This window comes from Sesamum indicum, linkage group LG9, assembly GCF_026168435.1.
Source record: "Sesamum indicum cultivar Baizhima isolate 11 linkage group LG9, ASM2616843v1, whole genome shotgun sequence".
Taxonomy (NCBI): domain Eukaryota; kingdom Viridiplantae; phylum Streptophyta; class Magnoliopsida; order Lamiales; family Pedaliaceae; genus Sesamum; species Sesamum indicum.
In genome coordinates this window covers 19208016-19228758 of record NC_142665.1, presented here as the reverse complement: position 1 = coordinate 19228758, position 20743 = coordinate 19208016, and the positions used below count along the sequence as shown (strand labels likewise).

At 34.3% G+C, this 20743-nt stretch overlaps 3 protein-coding genes across 3 annotated transcripts; 1 reads left to right on the top strand and 2 right to left on the bottom strand.

The window, feature by feature from the left end:
- Nucleotides 1-218: 218 nt before the first annotated feature.
- On the bottom strand, nucleotides 219-3471 carry LOC105178087 (PRLI-interacting factor). Its single transcript, XM_011101444.3, has 2 exons — nucleotides 2678-3471; nucleotides 219-1329 (listed from the first exon to the last, which is right to left on the bottom strand). Exons 1-2 carry the CDS (start codon nucleotides 3329-3331, stop codon nucleotides 391-393), a joined length of 1593 nt encoding a protein of 530 aa, XP_011099746.1. The 5' UTR covers nucleotides 3332-3471; the 3' UTR covers nucleotides 219-390.
- A 6328-nt stretch (nucleotides 3472-9799) lies between these two features.
- Nucleotides 9800-10937, top strand: LOC105178088 (uncharacterized). The gene is made up of 3 exons (XM_011101445.3): nucleotides 9800-9958; nucleotides 10050-10112; nucleotides 10640-10937. Exons 1-3 carry the CDS (start codon nucleotides 9869-9871, stop codon nucleotides 10778-10780), a joined length of 294 nt encoding a protein of 97 aa, XP_011099747.1. The 5' UTR covers nucleotides 9800-9868; the 3' UTR covers nucleotides 10781-10937.
- Nucleotides 10938-12596: 1659 nt separating this feature from the next.
- LOC105178089 (NAC domain-containing protein 82) lies at nucleotides 12597-19558 on the bottom strand. The gene is given in 8 exon segments (XM_011101446.3): nucleotides 12597-12946; nucleotides 12949-13191; nucleotides 13660-13762; nucleotides 13881-14285; nucleotides 16072-16452; nucleotides 17547-17821; nucleotides 18096-18594; nucleotides 19394-19558. Coding segments are annotated over 7 exon segments (1887 nt in total). The 5' UTR covers nucleotides 18253-18594; nucleotides 19394-19558; the 3' UTR covers nucleotides 12597-12623.
- Nucleotides 19559-20743: the final 1185 nt, after the last annotated feature.

Below are 20743 nucleotides of genomic sequence, written 5' to 3'. Positions count from 1 at the left end.
GTTGTTGCATTATACCAAAGCTCCAAAAGTGATGTATAGGTAATTATTCCAAACTATAATGACATTTTAAGATGAAACAAGACACTACTTTGACAAGTTTGAGGCTTTTAATTTTGCAAGCAGGTCGAAAGATAATACATTGATAGTATTTCCAGGAAGCCTAGCAGCATAGTATCAACAAATAAAGATTTATATGAATGGGACATAGGAACTAGGACTGGAAAACCAAACAGAGGACCCTAAGCTTCTGATTACATTACCACTTGCACAAGTGCTACAGAAATTTTACATAGTTTAATCTACATTATTGAACGTCCATACCTTTCCTGTGAGCTCAAACACAAAATAATAGGCTACCTCACTACATGAGAAACATTGGTAGCATGAGCTTCATCTAGACTCAATGGCGAAAGTTTCAGACCCCCTAAGAAATGATCTACGCCACCATATTTGGAACGATTTACTAAGGTTCGGGCATTCACTACCATGCTTGGAGAAGCATTGGAACCAATCCATGAACAATGAATATTGATCCTTCAACGGAAGAGTTAGAAGCGCTTGGCCCATAGCCTCCTCGAGCGCCTTCATGTCAAGCCCTTTTTTGCACCTTTGTAGCCAGCCAAAATCTGATAGCATTGGACTAAACCACACCTGAAGGAGCTTTAACCTTGTTTCGGAGGGACAATGGAGCTTCCTAGTGCCCAATGCGATAAACAGCAGTGCTGAGACACGACTGAGCTCATACCTAACCATTGGAGATGCATTCCGATGCATTTTGAGCAGCTCCTCTTGATTGGCCCACAGATCCGCAAATTCCTCCGCCATCTGGTGATCAAGCAGGATATCGAGCAGCCAATTTATGTTGTCGACCTGTTTCGAGATGCGTTCTATCAAAGGTCTATCTTTCTTGTTTCTAGTGAACTTTAGATTTGCATCGATGCTGGAGGCCTCCTCAAGCAGACTGGAAAGTGAACCCAGACATGATTTGCAAACGGCAAATATATCCTCCTTATTCAGGTCAGGATAATCCTTTTCATAAACTGAACTTTTGCACAGTAGACCTTTAACCAGAGACTTAAGCTCGTTCCTCGCATTGGCATCAGTTGAATTGGTAATAGACCAAATAAGATGCTTAGTCAAAGTTCGTTGGGAATCAACAGAATTGAGGGTAAAGAGTCTGTCTAAGACGTCTGTGGCTGCATCATCATCAACATTGAGTTTAGGGAACAAATCCCTCAGCTTTTCCTCTTCTTCTTCACTCCACGGTACTGCCTCAAGGTATTTTAAACATGAAGAAACACCCCTGCCAAACTTGATGCCTGCTGACACCTGACAATACAAGTGAAGGAGCCTTAGATTTCATGAGAAATAGCAAGGAGAATAATTGATAGAATCAATGAAAAGTATGGTAGAAACCCATAAATTATCTATCATGAATAGGAGAGAACCAAGGGGCCACAAATAAAAAGGTTTTTATTTTATTCTAATATAGAAGCATAACCTTGACAATACGGAATATAAGAAATTAGGCCAATGACATTATATTACGCAAATGAAAGCAAAATATGCGACAATATCCCTTAATAGTCTTTGTCAATGTAAAGTATTTTAATAATACTATGACTGACTGATTGAAAATTTCGAGAAGTTAAAAACACTGGACTGTTGGAGAAGTTTTATCTAGAGCTAATGAAAATCAAACAAGTCACCTTTTCAACCCAAAAGATATCATTTTTTTCTTTTGGTAAAACTAAAACAAGAGGACAAATGAAAGGAGGTTACTATTAACACTCAAATAAAAAGTGTAAATAGCACCAACGTCGAGAATTTCATGATATTTGCCCTTTATGTAAAATCTGTACCACCTGCACAGTCAAATGTGTAAGGGGCCAATAAAAAGTCGGGTGTCCAATTATCACCCGATTTATACAGTCGATGTAATGTTAGTTTTAATCAATTACACACATCTTACGATTCACAAACACCTAAAAACAATTAAAGCTACTTTCTCAGAGTTTATTTCTTGATTTATGCTAATAAATGGCAAAACCAACTATTTAGTGAAACTCAATGTGCTGTGAAAATGGGGGCAAGAACATCAGAAAATCAAGCCATGAATCTCTAGGGAGTACTTTCAGTTCAACTCCAAAAGCCAGTACTAATCCCATTCATTCGTAAATAAAAACAAAAGCATAACATTAACAAATCAAACACCCCTCAGCTTTATCTCGATATTAAAACCATCAGAGATCCAAAAACAGTCCCGATCACTATTTTCTGGTTGAAAATAAGTTCCGAAAGAAAAACAATTCAGAAGTGAAGACTTTCATCTCAAAGAGGGAACTTACCAATAAACCTCATTGGTGTACTCAACATATTCATTTGCAAAAGATAACAAAAAGGGGGCAAAATTAATGTAGATAACAGAAGCCAAAAAACTGAGTATGAATTGTGTATTAGGATATCCACTTTGTTATTTGAAAAAAATACTTTCCAAAATCTGAATAGTGATGTAAATCTCACACTGTAACCCGATTGCAGCTGATAAAGCAAGCACAAAATGATTCCAAATTAATACAAATCAAGAACGACAATGGAGCTGGCCAACAACATCAAAACCAAGAAAATCAAGAACCTTGTTCCTAACTCTACTAAAGGAAAAATGAAGAAAGAATACCTCGAGTATATCAATTGCGCGAAAAACTCCAATCTTGAGGAGCTTCTTTTGAATATCCTCCTCGAACATGAGCTCAATCGTTTCACGAAATACATTCAAATTCTCCACGTCAGGCACTTCAATCCTGCACAAACCGCTCAAATTCTTGCGATGGTCAGAGATTAAATCCGCAAAAACAGGGCTATTCGCGATCAAAACATCCGAACCCAGCTCCAGAACCAAGGATCGCCCATTCTTCCCCTTCAGATTCAACCTGACGTCGAAAAGCCCCAAATTGGCCTCATCTCTGGCGTTAATCTCCGAATCAGCAGGGGTCAGCGGCGATTTGGGGAGCGTTTGGTTCTGGGAGGTGCTTTGGGGAACTACGGGGTGGTCGGAGATGGGGGAAACCCGACCGGGGGATAGGATCCGGCGGGCCAGGGGGAGCTTCTGGTGCTGATGGGTCAGAGGGGAGTGGGAGGGTAGTACTTCAGTCTTTAGTTTACAAGAAGACGAAGAGTGAGACCGCAGAGAGTGAGACTGTGAGAGGGCCGGATTATCTGGGCTGAGGGGTGGGTTGGTGAAGGAGCAGCACCAATGGCGGCGCCGGTGCAGCGGCGGTTCTCGGCGGCGCCGGTGGTCGAGGTGGGGTTTGAGATGAGTGGAATCGTGCATTGCGACGGGAGTCTCGGCAAAACTGTGAATTGGGACTATATCATGGTGGGAAACTGGGAATTATCAGCAACAAATCGAGAGGAATTAAATGGAATATCTGGTAGGGAAAACAAGAATGGCATAGAATATGTATGAGGAATTTAGAGAGAGAAAAGATTGGAGCGGCAGCGATAATGGGAAGGAACAAGCAACTGTGGAGTGAGCTGGAGATAGAGAATCCCCTTTCCTCGCTTTTCTTTTTCCCTTTTTCTTATTTTTTGTTTTTTCCGCCTCAAAAGCACCAAATTTAATTATTTTCTTGCAAATATTCCAAAAAAAGAGGGACAAAGTCATAAAACAAGATTTAGGGCCAAAACTTTAGGGTAAATAGCATTTCCAACCCCAAAATTTGACCTTATTATTTTTTGGTACTCAATTGGAATCGATTGATAAAAATTCATTTACATCTTATTCGTTAAATCCAAATCAAATTAGAACATAACTTCATTCGATTAATTTTGAACTTGATTCAATTAGCGAGAAATGATAACATATACTTGTATATATCAAACTGTCTGAACTTGGTTCATGTTCGATTCAATTACCTTATTATTATTTAAAAAATTATAAATACTTTCTAAAACTAATGAACGAGGAAAATTTTGCTAGACGATCATTAATTTTAGAGATATTTGTAATTATGATAATTTGAAGGGAACACGTTATAATTTAACCTTATTATTACTGTCAACGGAAGATGATAATTAGGGATTATAAGTGTCAACCCCTAAAGCTTAAGACGAAAAATGATAACAACTCTATCTAATGGGACAAAAAATGCGACTTTCCCTTTCAATTACTATACGACTACACAAACACAATGCATATTATGTATCCTCGATATTTGCAAATATATAATATTTTTAACTGTGGTAAAAGTACCCTATTTGTCTTGCATTCATCATTGAAAACACGTTCAAAAAATGAATTAATTTTTAAATTATAAATAATGAAAAAAAAATCATAATAAATCAGTATTATATACCACTATCAAATAAAATTAATGTCAAAATTTAAGTTTTAACCACTGTTGCCTTCATTTCAGCTATGACCATACATATCAAATTACGGTTAATAGCTACTCAACAATCATGATAAATTAATATTTATTCAATTTTTTTAATTTTAACTATGATAAAATATCATATTTCTTTTAGGGGTGACAAGAAAATACTATTAGCCTTTTTCTTGGCTGTTAAGCGGAAAAGGGAGGAAATTAGGAAGTTTATGTGTAGCAATTAGTAAAAGTTGAGAATAAAACTCTTTCATAAAGTAAAGAATAAAAATTATGAAATTCATGATGATAAACTTATGTACATATGACGTAAATTAAACTATTACCCCCTTTTGAGTCGATAGACATTCCCGAGACATTAAAAGAAATATAAATTTTTTTACAGTTAATTATTATAATTAAAAAAAATTATAACGAATTCAAATTAACCTCGACTCAGGGATGCCCATTACACGTTGTTTCTTTAAGTTAATTGAAATATTAGTTATATTTAAAATTATGGTAAATATTAATTAATTATGGTAAAAATTTAAAGTTTTTGTATTGATTTTATTTTGTTGTGGTTAATAGTATTGACCTATCATGATTTTTAAATTTTAATAATTTATAATATATCGAGAAATTAATTTTATTTGTGGTGAAAATAAAGTCGAGACGATGATGGGTAACTTTTTTTTTAAATTTTTATTAAATGTTTACAAACTATTAAATAATTAAAATACTTTACATAACTTACAAGAACAGTCAAACACCTACCTAATGGACAAAACTTAAAATCAAATCAATCATTCATTTCATTCTTGGCACCCCCTTTTCATGTTCATGGAATCTACAATGCGTAATTCCTTTTTCTCTTTTTTCTTTTTTCTTATGGTTTTTATTACAATTTTAAACATCACATCGGACATGAAATTAGTTCGATCCAGATGAGAGTGAAAAAGTTAAATCCCTCTCAATAAGTATTATTTTAAGATTTTAATTCATTGCTCGTTTATTGATAAAAATTAAATTTATATTCAACTCGTTGAGTATTGAACCAACAATTTTGATGAAAAATGATGAAGTCTTGGTGGGACCTTTCTCAACATCGTATTACGCGACATTATTTAACATGTGGACAAATTAATTATACTAAGTTAGTGTAAGATTATAAATGATTGTAATGCTTCTCATTTTAATTACCTATTTATTAATTTGAAAAGGGTTGTAGGGTACTCCATGAATTATTGATTTAGAAGGTAAAAAGGTACTTTAATTACAACCACCTAAGGATTAATTAAGGAGAATTTAATAAGAAAAAGTACTAATGATTGTGGGTCCTGTTGTGATTTAATTTTTCTTATCTCGATCATAAATCATAATTACGCGATAATGACGTATTTTGTCTTGATTTTAATTCGTTTTGTTTTCCTCAAAAAAATTATTTTGTGTATTTGAAAATAAATATAAAGTTAGATTTTTTATTTTATTTTATTTTATCGTGTTAGGTTTCAATAAGAATGGTCGATAAGATCCTTTAGGGTTTAGTAATTTTAAGGGATAATAACACTCTTCTTTCTTATGGTATGGTGTAATTATACGTAAACTTCATGTGGTTTGAAAACTTACATTTAGCACCATTGAGATATTTGCTTCCACCTAATAAATAAGTTCCTCCATTAGTCAAAATTCACTTAATTTGATCATATTAACAAAACTAACTAATGAGAATTGATATTTATCTAAATTGACTGATTACTGACTTATTGCAGGTCAAATAATTTTTTTCGGACTAAACTATGCTTATAATAATGAAGATATACCTCTTGATATGCATTAATACGTGAAGACATATGTGATTATAAAAAGATTTATTTGACCTGCAATAAGCCAGTAATAAGTTAATCGAGAGTTAATATAAACTTTTTTCTGATTTTTTTTTTTAATATGAACAAATTTAGTGAATTTTGACGAACGAAATAGACTTATTTGTTAGACAAAAACGAACCTCAAGGGTGATAGATGTAATTTTTCAAATCACAGAGGTCTACGTATAATTACACTAAATCTTGGGAGGGGGTGTACTTGCCCCTAAATTTTAATGTTTATTGATAATATTTATTTTAGCATAATTTCATATTTATTTATGAAATAATTAAATTGAGTAACATTCATAATGTGATTAAGGGTGGGTGATTAGGTCGGATATTATGAGTTCGAATAGTTTCGATCGAGTATCTAAAATTTCGGATAGGTAAAATAGCTATACGATTTGGACTCAAAATTTACGCAAATTCAAAATTTGCACGATACCAAATTCTTTTTTTTTTTTTTGTGAAAAAAGAAAAAATTTCTAAATCCAACTTGAAACGCATAGATGTGCCTCTAATTTTTTTAAAATTATTACAATTCAAAATCTATAAATATTTCAATAAATAATTTTAATAAGTTAGTATAATAAGATGAAGCAAAAACTATTTTTTTAACTTCAATAAATTAAATTAAATATAAAATATTAAAATAAATCAAATAAACCTTCCCTATCGAACCCCCACCTCAAAATCGGGTATCAAGTTAAGAAAAAAAATCCAATAATAAAAAAAAAATTGATTAGATCGGATCGAAAAACTCAAATTACCCAACTCGAACGCCCACTCCAAATGCGATTATTGAAGTATAATAAATTTAGGGTGAATAGCAATTTATCCCCCTGTGATATTAAAAATGAGCACATTACCCCCCTATAAAAAAAATATAGCAATTTACCCCCTTATACTTTTTAAAATGAAGCAATTTACCTCCTTATACAGGGAGGTAAATTGCTTCATTTTAAAAATCATAGGGGGGTAAATTGTTGTATTTTAAAAAATACAGGGGGGTAAATCGTTATTTATTTTTTCATAAGGGGGTAATTTGCTCATTTGTGATATCACAAGGAGGTTGCTTGCATTTTTCCTAATAAATTTATGTTCCAAGAGTACAAAATGCAGTTGTGTTTCAATGACTTATTGAAAAAGTATAATGATTTTAATTAGTTATCATTTATAAAAAGTACTTTCAGACGTTTTTTCTTTTTCTTGATTTAATTGAGTAATAAGAGATTACAATTAGATACTTTTGATTAATTAGTAATGTTAAGGATTGGAAATTAATTACAAATAGTAGTTACAATAGTATAAAAAAAATAATATATTATATATACAAATCTGGAAAAATATTTTTAAAACTTAAAATTACTGAATTGATTTAAAAAAATAAGCTTTTAAAGAGCCCCCCAAAATAATATGAAATTTTTAATAATGATGATTTTATAATTAAAGCAGTAATTCATAGCATCTAAGTTTTTATTATTAATTAATCAACAATTTTATTAATTTTTTATATCTTAATTACTTTCAATTTGTGACATCAACGCATTGAGGTAGTAACCAGACAAGAATTCAATTTTGCTTGTATTTTATGATATGTTGCAGGTGGCCTACATGTAATTACTATTTTATAATTTAGCATAAATAAATTGATCATTTTAATTATTTTCTTGAAATTACAACACATATGTTTATCTTTAATTAATCAAAATTGTATTTCATTTCATTTATGCTAATTTGTTGTGGAAATGTGTGTGTATTTTTATTTCGATATTAATGAATATGAAATTATGTTAATGTTCCAAAATTGTGCACCTTATGCTAAACTATGTTTTTATGTGCATTTATTTAGGTAACAATATTAAGATAATTGAAAAAGTTGATGTGCATACTGCGGACCGGCTATTGTACAGGAGTTGTGATAATCTCTCTCAATTATCAGCAATTGCAAGGATCGTGAACATTAAGACCGAAGACAACATGCCCCAAAGATGTTATGCAAAAATGGGAAATTTGGTATACTGTTCGTAAAGATTGGTGAAAATAGTTGTCTGTTGTATTGGAAGAACGTCATTGAGTTAGGGTCCTTCAAATGTCGAGCCCTGAAAGTGTTTAAGAAGATATTGTTTGATGTATGTGTCGATGGATTTGCACGATACGGATAGTACGGAAAAACTTAGTCCTATTACGCGTACGCTAGTCGGCCCAACACCTCCGTCAACGACCCAAGCCGTGCAAAAGTTGTAGCACTAGGTCCAAATACCTCTTGCTAGGCTGCGGATGCAACACTTTGAGATCTTGTCTTAGAGCTTTGCGACGGATGTTTTCATAAAAATAGGAATATGGTATTAATTGAACTTGCGACAGCAGATTGTCTGTCACAAATTATTTTCATCATTTTTTTAACTATTGTTCTTTGTCGCAATTTAATAAATTTTTTATAGTATATATCCAACTCGAATTGAGAAAATTTTAATTGGGATTGGATCCGAACCTAAAGTAATCATATAATAAGTACAATATATTGTCATGTGATTAGTGTATAATTTAGAAAAAAAATGATCAATCACATAACAAGTATATCACACTTATAATTAAAGTACGCACGCAAGAAAAGCAACATATTATTAATTTTTCGACCTAACTGGGGAATACTATTCTTTCTTTCTTTTTTTTTTTAAAAGAAAGGAGGTAAAGAAATTATGATTAATTATATTAAAATTAATAAATTAATAATTACATCGATTCGATTAAATAAACCCACGTCAATTAAAATGAACATCCGATATAATAACAATAAACTCACATTAAATTAAACAGATACCCACACTGTCACACACGTAATGAGTCTCGAACCTCATGACACATATTCATTTATAAAACCTTAACTTCAACGACTAAACTAAAAGATCATTCATACTACCTTTTCAAAAGTGTGATTTGAATTGAGGTACGTAGTTATGTGGTATCTCATGCCCTCAATAATTATTTTTCAAAGACAAAATTTTGAACCCAAAATCCATAAAAAAAAAAAAAGAGAATAGAAAGAAGAAACCATTCTCAACCACCTTGATTTATCCATTGCATGGGACCAAGAAGAGGTGACGAGTCCATTACACAGCAGTCTTAAAGCATTTGTTTATGTATGTTGGTACATACAAACATAGAAAATTCAAGATTGGGAACAGACCAAAAAGTTCACATGAATTTTGTAAATGGGAGACGTCCAACGACAAACCGCCATCACGCACACAGCAGACGCCGCCGTGTCCCGCAGTTGTTGGCCACACGTAAACACAAAGTGTCTAACTTTCTTGTTTTGGTAAAAACGTCAGCAACCCCACGTCTGAAAATTCTTGCACACGACTTACTATAAAGGAGCACACAGCCTCAGCAACGGCCACGTCTTCGGAGCTGTCCATGCAGGAACTCCCACGTACTCCCACAAACCCAATCGCCACGTCGCTTTACGTGGTACACTAGCTAGCTTACCACCCCTGATGACCCATGACCCATTTTAAAATACTTTAATATTTAGTGCGTGCTCTGTGTGTGAATATATATATATATAGTGGGTTGGTTCGGAGTAGTACTTTCTTCGTAGAAGCTGAGGATAGTATTTTGTATGAAGAGGATATGGAAATGGATGGGGTTGGAATAGAGAGGCAGTCATCGATTGAGAATGAACCTCGTACCCTTGATATTCACCAGATTGGGTTTGCAAGGGCAAGTTACTACATACAAAACTCTCTCTCTCTCTCTCTTGATTATATATGTATATATGTAGTCGATTATATATGTATATGTATGTTGATAGGAGGCAGCACTTTATGTGGTGAACACGAGAGGTATCGAAGAAGCTCTCAGAATTTTCACGGAGGTACGTACTTTGATTTTGCTTTCTTTCTTTTACCGTTCATTAGAAAATTCTCAGCCAAATTGAATTTGGGTATCTTCAATTATTTAAATTTAATTTGGATAAGAATATATTATGGTGCACTCTGTTAAAGTCTTTGTTTTCAAGCGGATGATGCAATGCAACACCAACAACCCTCCCTATTATTTAAGGGTATATTATGTCCAATACAGCACGACATAAAAGAGAGTGTGGATGATATGACAAGCAAACTATACTAAATGAGTGTGTCAGCTCACTGTTAACATAAGCCAAAGAATAGTTTTGTTTTTCTATTTATAAGTCAATTCAATCAGAAATTATAAGCGATTTTTTAATTAAATCTTTGCAATTTATTGGTATATTGTACACGTTTAGTTATTTTTTTCGAATTTTTATTTTTAAGCGCTTCTGGAGATTTATAGTTATTTTTATAACTTATTTTCGTCATAAAAATAACAAGTATTACAGAATTCTTTTAATTCAACGATTCTGCACTGGTTTATCATCAGGGATTGGAACCGGTGGTGAGCTGCATGCAAGGAGGCCAGTCAAACAGTGTCGGCCACAGCGAAGAAGATGGTAATTATCGGAATAATGTGGTGGCAAAGATTCCTGCGGGGCTGAGAGACATCGTTTCTGCACCTTTTTAGTTGGCGGCCGATGTGTTTGTGTATCCATATTAACTGTCAGACAGTGCGCAGAATACAGAATCGTTCTTTCTTCTTGTTTTAGTTCTAGCTATGGTTTGCTATGTAATTCAGCTCTCTGCCTTTCCAAGGTTAGGTAGAAATGCATTCCTTCTTCTTACTTTGAGCCTTTCCCTAGTCTTTCTGTTAGGAAGATGGAGGCACATTATGGTACAACCAAACCTATTGTGGCTATCAATAACAGGGCAATAGATTTAGAAGATGAAAATGGGCAAGATTTGTTTAGCACAAATTGAGTTTCGTTGGATCTAAATCAAATATATAAGGTTAGATTTTGTCGGATCTAAATCAATGCATAAAGAGCCCGGCCCTCTTCACCATTACTGTAGGTCGCATCTTTAGGTGCCAAGTTTTCGGTAGGCGGCACCCAGGTCTCTAAAAGTTTCAAAAATGTCTAAATATAATATATTTATTATGTAATTAAAATAAATAAACAATTGAGGCATAAACAGTTCAGATAGATACAATGAAGATGCTAATCCCCTGAAAGTTCAGGTTCTGGGGCGCAGGGGTAGTACAAATGAGGAAGTTAAATGAATAAGTCTGTGTAATTTTCCCCCATCATCTGAAGCAAAAGAAAACCCCATTTTTAGATAACCCATCCTTCAATTTAGGTAAGATCCGTCCGACTACTTCAATTCCACCACTTACCACTACTTCCACAGAGAGCATTAATTATTGGGCTAATTACATTTTTGCCATTGCTTTTACACTTTTAACATCAAAATTCTTTTTTGCGTAAACTTATCATCTCAACTTTATAAAATTTATATTGTACCATTTATAATTATTTTTTAACCAAATTTTTTGACAAAAAAATCACAAATACATATATAATATGTAAGGGTTATATAATTACGTATATACAACATGTGATGTTTTTCTAATTGAAAGATCCACAAAAAATTGATCATTCATCACACAGTGCAAATTTTACAAAATTGAAATGTTAAATTGACACAAACAATAAAAATGATGACAAAATGTCAAAACGAACATAATTTGAACGACGAAATACAATGTGCCCTAACTATTATTAGAAGCCTGGATTCTTTCAATTTTTTTAGCCGCAGTACCACAACCCACACCTATCACAGTTATAATGAGGCACAATTTCCTTAAAACAGTTTTATGTGCTCTAAATTTCAGAGAGAAATCCAAACACTGTAGAGGAAAAGTTAGTGCTATTGCCAAAACCATGAAAGAAATCAAAATAGCCTGCAACCTGGATCACATGTAAGCTTGTTTGTATCGTCCGAGGATTTTCATTCCTACTCAAATAAGACCCCGAAACACAAGCAAAAAACAAGTGCAAGAAAAACCAAAGGGGCAAAAAACCTCAATAGCAACCAAAAGTGTTGCACAGTCCCAACAATCATGCAGACTAAGTGGATAATAAAACCAAAAAAAACACTGAGAAACACGAGTTCCTGCCTCTTCAGTTAGGGAAGAAAGATCAAAGAGACACCTCTTCAGCTAGACATTTCAGGGTTTACACCTAAAACCAAAAACGACGGAAGCTAGAGACCAGAAACAGCAGTGATATAACTAGGACAGTGATGAATCACAAAATAACTACAGGGTAGACAATAAGGCTTATGTTTCAATAACAGAAAACGGCAAGGGCAATGCATTATGAAACTAAGGTAAACGCCTCAATTACCAAAGACTGGAAACTTTTCCTTAGAGGAAAGGGGCGATGGAACCAAAGAAAATGCACACTTGTTCTTAGAGATGTGGTCATTATTTCAACAGCATATTCACCGGCAAGGGCAATGCAAATCAATTATGAAACTAAGGTAAACGCCTCAATTACTAAAGACTGGAAACTTTTCCTTAGAGGAAAGGGGCGATGGAACCAAAGAAAATGCACACTTGTTCTTAGAGATGTGGTCATTATTTCAACAGCATATTGCATTGGTGAAATATTACTGGGTGGCCATATTGCAAAATGATAAAGCAAGACACCACTTGATTTTATCAAGTTAGAGAAAGAATCTTCAATTTTGATAGTAATAATAACTCCATGAAACAAAAACAGCCTCTCTGAACAGCAGTAAACAAGAACCACGTCAAAACCAAAGTCCACCAAGAAAAGCAGATGATCCAAATCCAGAGCCACATTTCCTGAGAAACTGGCCAAGGCAGATTGCACCAACAGCTGCTCGACCCCCCCATCATAACTGACAAAGCTTCGTTAGTGCATTCACCAGCTCCGTGAGTCACCTCAGCCTTGATATGTATGGAGGAGCCACCACAAGGAGAAAATGAAAGAGCAAGATGCTCAGCAGCTGAAGGTGAGCGAGCTGGAATAGATTCCGTTAATCTTGATACACAATTTTTTTTAAATGTTCCTGGAATCAATGTAGCAAAACAAACATAACATGAGATCGGCAATCGGTAATGTTAATAACAGTAACACCAAACACTGCAGAAAGTACCTGCAGCACCCACCGAAGGAGGTTAATGCAACCTCACCACAGATGCAACAATTACAGAGTAAGATGATCTCATAACTTCAAATAAAAGAAGAGATGGATGAAATATATTTTTGTATTTTGCCACAACCCAGTGGTTCCATAACGACATACGAGACCAGAACACAAGTCAATCAGTAGCCCATGCCTTGTCACAAGGTCCCAGATCCACAAGGCATGCTGCATTCTGGAAGGGGTTTTGTAAAATGCATTAATTCCTTCCAAAAACTGCCAAATTCTGACAGTTTTATATAGACATGACTGAAGAACAATAAATAGAACGTGGAGCAGAATTTGAATACTCGTCCCACGACCAGAATTATCATCAGTTATCATCAGATCTACCTCTTTCCATGTCTTGAGCAAAATCAACCCGAATCTCTGGTTGCTGGTGTGTGGATTCCAAATCATATGCAGCATTAGATCCCTGGTAAAACTCGTCGTTAATCTGCATTTTCATGGTTAAACTGAATATGAGAGGAAAACCCAAGAGAACAACAGAATGAAGAATCATCTAAAGGCAGTTTATTGAGGATTAGAAAAACCAAATTACTGTTAGGCCTCACCATCTGAAGCACATTCAAACTATTATCCCATTGGTAAGATCCTTCAGGAAACAAGTGTGGTTCATTTGCACAAGTATATGTGCTAGGGAAAGTGCCTCCAGAGTAAAACTGCTCCACATTCTCATGGTTGCGGGATCCAAATATCCCGCCAACTGATGACTGATTGGTTACAACTTCTTCGGATGCGCAATCCAATGGGGTGAGAAGATCGTCGAGTTCTATATAAGCTAAATTATCTTGCGAGATCATGTTGTCCATAGAATAGTCATCCTTCTGCACCCCCGAGAAGTCAAGCTTGCCTTCATTCATCTGAACCCAACTATCCAGTTCACCAAGACCATTATATATATCATATCCATCAGCACAAGTTAAGGATTTGTCCTTCCCCTTGCCACCAAGATCATTCTGGTAAGCACAATATATGCACAAATTAATGCATGGCGAAAGGTGTAAATATAGAATTCAATTTCAGTTCACCATAATAACATTTTCATTTTATGATATGCTGCCATTCAAGACTAAATAATAAATGTAAGGGCATTTTGGCACGACACAAGGAGCACAAAAGCATTTCCAAATTCAAGCATCTGTCATTTAGACATTAAATAAACGGAAAACCCATCAACACACACACAAAAAAAGAGGACAAGTCTAGACAACATCTCTGATCTGCATTCCTATCAACGTTTAACCAGAAGAAGCTCTAAAACAACCTCATTGAATTTTACATGACATACATATTCACATTACAACTACATTCAGAAATCTACTAGACATCCAGCAACAATTAGTTATACATGTTGGTTCGCTAAAGCCTATTAATCCTCCTCTCCAATTTTCCCAAGGCACCAAAAGGAGAGTGAAAAGCAATGGGACAAAGCATAATGAATCATCTACCCAGTTATACTGACTGATACATGCTTAGAACAGGTGATGCACAGACACCCATGCATACGTCCAAGGAGGAAAAGAAGTTGAGAAACAATGGACTCAGCATAAAACCGTCCAGTTGTTATCATATTGCCCCTTCCAAAACTTGTCAAGATTTCTACATTGTTAAAATTTCAAACAGTGGATGAAAAGGGAAGAAACGTTAAGTGTGACCGCATCCACGTTGTCCAGACAGATGATACAACTTGAGATGTCATGTTAGTCCAAGTGCAACAAGCTTAACAGAATAAGAGCACAACTAACAAGCCTAACCCCAACAATAAAATTGCATTAGAAGACATGTTTTTAGGAGACAAAATGGAGGAGTGCCAAGCAAACTCATGGTCAAATGAGTTTCATAAATATGAACGTTTTAGAACTGAGGATTGGATAAATAAATCCAACCTATCATCATAATGTTGCTAATCATTGCAGTCCTATACAACTTCAGAATGGAAATGGAAAAGATTGCCAGGTTGTTATTGCAAATGGAAAATTTCACGTAATTTTTAGAATGACAAACTCCAGTTACTTTCTTTTCAATACAAAAACAGAGACAAGACAAGTATAATGAAATTTTACTTTTGAAGCAAAGAATTTTCACATTATGTGAAAAATAATGCAGAAAATTTATTAAAGTGCTGGGCAAAGTCTTTTGATACCCTAATCCTTATTTAAAAGGAAATTTATCAACATCTTTTAGTAACATTTTAATTACAAGGTCAATTTTATAGAAGTATGAGAGAAGGAGAGTTATATGCATATTTCACGATTAGCTGCATATAGGGAGCAGCTGAAATGAGCAGGGAGGTCTTTTATTATTCAAACATTCTTAAAAGAATAGTTAAGGCTTAAATTTTGAAAATTAATTGACCGTGATTTGAGATTCAGATATGTTTACACTTGCAAAGAAGGGCCACAAATACTCCTGAGACATGCTTGTTACGAGATCACCAGGATACACCAATATACTCACAAGACATTCAACCTAAGGCATACCATGGTAGCAACATAACAAAACATTCACTTTCCAAGCACACTGGGGGTTGGGGGGGGTTGCAATGGCTGACTACGCTATTCTAGAACAGGAAACATAAATGAACTGCTCAATTTCAACCAATGAAGCAGGATATTAACAAGAATGACACAAGTACTGTTGAAACATGCTTATTATGAGATCGCCAGGATACACCAATAGACATTCAACCTGAGGCACACCATGGTAGCAATATAACAAAACATTCACTTTCTAAGCACACACCTGATTAATTTCATTATTGTTAAACAGCAACGTGGCTTCATCTGTAAAGGGAGCTAATAAACGAACCATCTCATCATCATTCTCATCCTCAAGCACCTCACCAGTTGAACGACCAGCTGAAGGCAATGGACCTTCTTCAGTTAAAGGCACCACGGACGTACTTCCAGGACCAAACTGTCCTGCCCCAAGAGGGCAAATTAGCTTTTTGGGGAGCACACTCACTGATAGGCCATCAGATGCCACGGATGCAGCATGGGTTTTAGTAGCAGCATCATCATCATCGTCAGCCCAATCTGCTTCATTAAATGGTGCTCCATACTGTGCACCATTTTTTGGTCCTGGACCATTCTTCTTGAAGACTTTACATAGCACATAAGTATCCTGCAAAATATAGGGGCATGAACATTAAGAGAGCGACAACAGACCAACAACAGGGAGTGCGACTAAGAAACTTAGTGAGAAAGACAGACACGTTAATGATGCAAAAGGACAGACAAACACTCATAATAGTCGCCAAAAGTCCAACCCTGTAACTATAAACAAGCTAAATTATCAAGCCTGCACACAATACCAGATGCAAATTCTTTCTGACATCATTAAACAACATCATGAATAGATTCGCAAATGAATTCAAGCCTAGGGATAACATTAATGAGGAAATAAGAATTCTTCACCTTAATGCAGGCAAACTACAACTATCATTCCTAAATGGTGCTCAGTCAGATGCAAGCAAAATAGTCTGATCACTTCTTTCATACAAGATTATGTCCAGTTTTCCATATTCTTAACTAAAGTTGCCAGATTAACCTTGCAAGCTGACTCCACCAAATCTCAATCTTGGCTCAAAGGAGCTTGCATGAGTCCGAGCTCTTTAACGAGTTGAATTGAAGTTCAAAAGCCTATGTTCACATCAGTAGCTTTTTCCATATCTTTTAAATACTTTCTTGTTTTTTATAAAGATGTGATATAATTTCTTGACATTTCAAACAAATATAGCAAAATAATCTTCACCATATTTAATTGATTCAACCAATACTTGTATTGTCAAGTTTTACATAATAATAGTAATTATCTTGCTGGTTCCCATATGCCAGTTATAGAGGCAAAAGCAGGTTCCAATCACAAAAACCATCACTTTCAACTTAAACTTGTAACTCCTAATGATATCAAAGTTCTATTATTTCATAAATAACATAGTTTCCTATGGATAAATGGAATAATTCTAGTCAAGCGAAAAAATTTCCAGGACAAACAAATAAATTTGATGTACGGTAATTTCAAAAGGGAACAAGGGCAGGGAGAAAGACAAAATTTAAAAACAAAAACTAATATATATCAATAAACTGATCCAACAAAGAGGCAAAACCATCCAAACAGTACCATTCTATAAGATACTTGACCAAGCAATGGTCTTATTGGTAAATAGTCACTAATAGACATAACCAGGTATCAAACCTAGCAAAGACGGGAAATACCTGAACCCCTGCTGCTGCCAGCTGGTCATCAAGGATCCTGTACTCATGTATAACCCAATCGGTTCTCTCCCCTTGAGGGGCATGACCTAAGTGAAAAACCAAGGTTTTCACTGTTCCTACAGTTTTGTCATTGTAACAGATAGACCTGTCCTTTCCTGTAGTTTTCCAATATCCATTTTCAGTAGCACGCTTGACCCGAACACCGCTGGCATACTTCTTCTCTCTAGGACAGAAAAAGAACCATTCTAGATCCTTGCTTTTCAGGCAAGACTTATCTGCAGTAAACCAGAGGAAGACATGAAACTCTCAAATTCAGTAACAAAATAAATTAAGCAAACACTACACAGATATAATGTCCTACAAAAGTATTATATCCAATACTCCAATACTGGCATACCTATTTTTTGAAAAAATAAAAAATAAAAGGCAGAAGTAACAGTGAATTTTTCAATTATCACTACTACAAGTTTGACATAAGTGTGTATATTAATGATGATCAGCATGTCTTGAACCCATTGACAGCCAAAAATGACAAGAGCAATAGAGCACCTGGAAGATCCCATGGAGAGAATTTGTAGATATTGACCTCCGAGATAGCTTCAAAGTGATGCTTCTTTCCCATAACCTTCTTCTTAAGATAGTACATAACCAGCTCGACATCAGTTGGATGGAACCGAAACCCCGGAGGGAGGGACGTCCTTGCCATGACAACAGAACGTCCCAAAATCCAACTTCTTTACAAAGCTTTCACCAAACAAATATTTACTGCAGACTCGCTTAACCCGACCAAACCCTTCCCCACAAGAAAATAAGCTGATGCTGATCAGAAACAAAGAACAAAAATGAAGAGGAACTCGTATATACACCACAACTCCCTGGCCTCAGACCTCCAAACTAAACTAATTACTAAAGTCCTCAAGTCCAATGTCGAAACAACACCTTTCTGGAGCACCGAAGCCTTGCCCGGTTCATGAAACAGAAAGCACACCAAACAAACCACTGATGCTTCTTGCTGGAATCAAAAGACATCTGTTGTGCAAGACAAGCCCTAGCATTTTAACTATATCAGAAGCTTTCATGCAAAACATTGACAAAACCCAGTTCAAATAATCCAAAAAAGCTCTGCGCCAAATACAGGGGGGGGAAGAGAAAGAAAAGAAAGAATAGAAAAGGAAGAAAGCCAGAAAAGATCCAGTTCAAAAGAACTAATGACATTGACAATCTAGGATGTCACTGAAACTGAGCAATCAAGGCAAACCTTTTGCATTGAAAAATCTCAAAGATCAAGACTTGGTAAAGGGTCTAAATACTATCCAGTAAAAGGCAAACAAGTACCTCAAAAGTCAAGGAGACCTCAATTTAAAAAAATAAATAAACAACAACAAAATCAAAAAAACCCAATGGCAGACACCCAAACGAAATTCGGTCACTCCATAAAAAATACAGCTAAACAAGAACGACCACAACTATAGATGACGCCCGTAAACTAATTGGCAAATGACACCCTACCGCGATTAAACACCCAAAGCCTTGAACTCCATACGGTTCACTAATCAGAAAAGAAAGGAGAAAAATAAAGAACCCCAACCAGAACACAACACAGACGATTCGATGATTTTTCAAGCTTTTACGTAATAGACACAATAAAATTGAAAAAAGAAAAAAAAAAGGAAAAAGAGCGAGAGCAATCCTGAACTGTAACTAGAATCCAAATAAAACCCTCAAATCCAATAGACACTCAATCTTTCCTGCAATCAACAGCACCACTAAAAGAACAGCAGAAAGAAACAACAAATAGAACCGTCGAACGGTACCCAAAACGCATAAAAACAACGATCGAAACACACCTTAAAGGGAGATAAACCGGAGAAGCCGAGAGAGAGACAAAAAAACGCGTAGAGAAAATACTCAAGAAAGTGATATAGGGGAGAAATTTGCGAGGAGAAAGGGTTTAAATAGAGGGGAGTTTCCACTTTCTTTCTAGGGTGAGGTTTTAGAGTGAGAGAGTAATAATTTGAAAGAACAGCTTGCTCAATAAGCTACACTTCTCATTAACATCCTATTATTATAATAAGGGATAATTACAATGTTGAGATTCGTTGTAATTGTACGTAAATTTTTTATAATTTAAAAAATTATATATATTATTCTTGAAGTTTATTTTAATTTAATAAATAAATTTTTTTATTATTTAAAATTTAGTAAATTTATTTATATTAACAAAAAATTAAAAAATATATATTTAATCTCGATTGACTTATTACTGACTTAGTATAGGTTAAATAATTTTTTTTATAATAAAGTTACCATCATACATATTCACGAGTTGATGCATGTAAGGAGATATATTGTTACTGTTATAAGAATAGTTTAATATAAAAATTAATAAGTAAAAAAACAATCAATGAGAAATATCGTTTTTATTAAATATTTTTGTTAATATCAATGAATTCAATTAATTTTGATCAAATAGAAGACTTATTTGTTAAACAAAAGCAAATTTCAGAAGTACTAGATATAGTTTCTCAAATCATAAAAATTTTATGTATACTTATACTAATTTTTTCAGGGAGGTGGAGTGTGATTATCCATTGTAATAATATTACATAGCTAATTTTACTTTAATTAAATTTTTCACAATGATTAGTGGATTAGAAATTTGAGTTTACCGGATCTACATGCATTCACACATAAGTCGATTGATGGTAAATATCGATTTTTATTCATTTTTTTCTTTTTGTTAACATCAACAAATTTAGTGAATCTTAACTAGTATAGGGACCAATTTATTTGACGGAATCACACATTAAGATATTAGATATAATTTTCTAAATTATCTAGGAACGACGTATAATTGTATCAAATTTCATGAGAAGAGTATAATTATCCAATATCTATCTATCTATATATATATTGCAAACATTTCTCATTGCTTTAAAAAATATGTATCACATTAATTTTTGTTATTATACTTTTAGCTCACATCTAATTATATATCCGGAAAAGACTATCATCTCAATTAAACTTTTTTCTAACTAAGATGAGAGAAATATTTGGGTTTTTCTTATATTTTTTCTTGCAATAATTTGAGATTCAAAAAGATGAAACTACTTTATTGTTATTATTACAATAACATAAAAATATGAGCATTATCATCCCAACCCAACTCATTTTCAACCTGTTAATTTAAAACCATT

Bases quoted from the DNA above. Each gene is read 5' to 3' on its own strand.
- LOC105178087 (XM_011101444.3), bottom strand. From the start codon at position 3,331: ATGCACGATTCCACTCATCTCAAACCCCACCTCGACCACCGGCGCCGC. The intron at 1,330-2,677 runs GTATTCTTTCTT...TTGTATTGTCAG, and splicing joins GCGCAATTGATATACTCGAG to GTGTCAGCAGGCATCAAGTT.
- LOC105178088 (XM_011101445.3), top strand. From the start codon at position 9,869: ATGGAAATGGATGGGGTTGGAATAGAGAGGCAGTCATCGATTGAGAAT. The intron at 9,959-10,049 runs GCAAGTTACTAC...GTATGTTGATAG, and splicing joins ACCAGATTGGGTTTGCAAGG to GAGGCAGCACTTTATGTGGT. The intron at 10,113-10,639 runs GTACGTACTTTG...GTTTATCATCAG, and splicing joins CTCTCAGAATTTTCACGGAG to GGATTGGAACCGGTGGTGAG.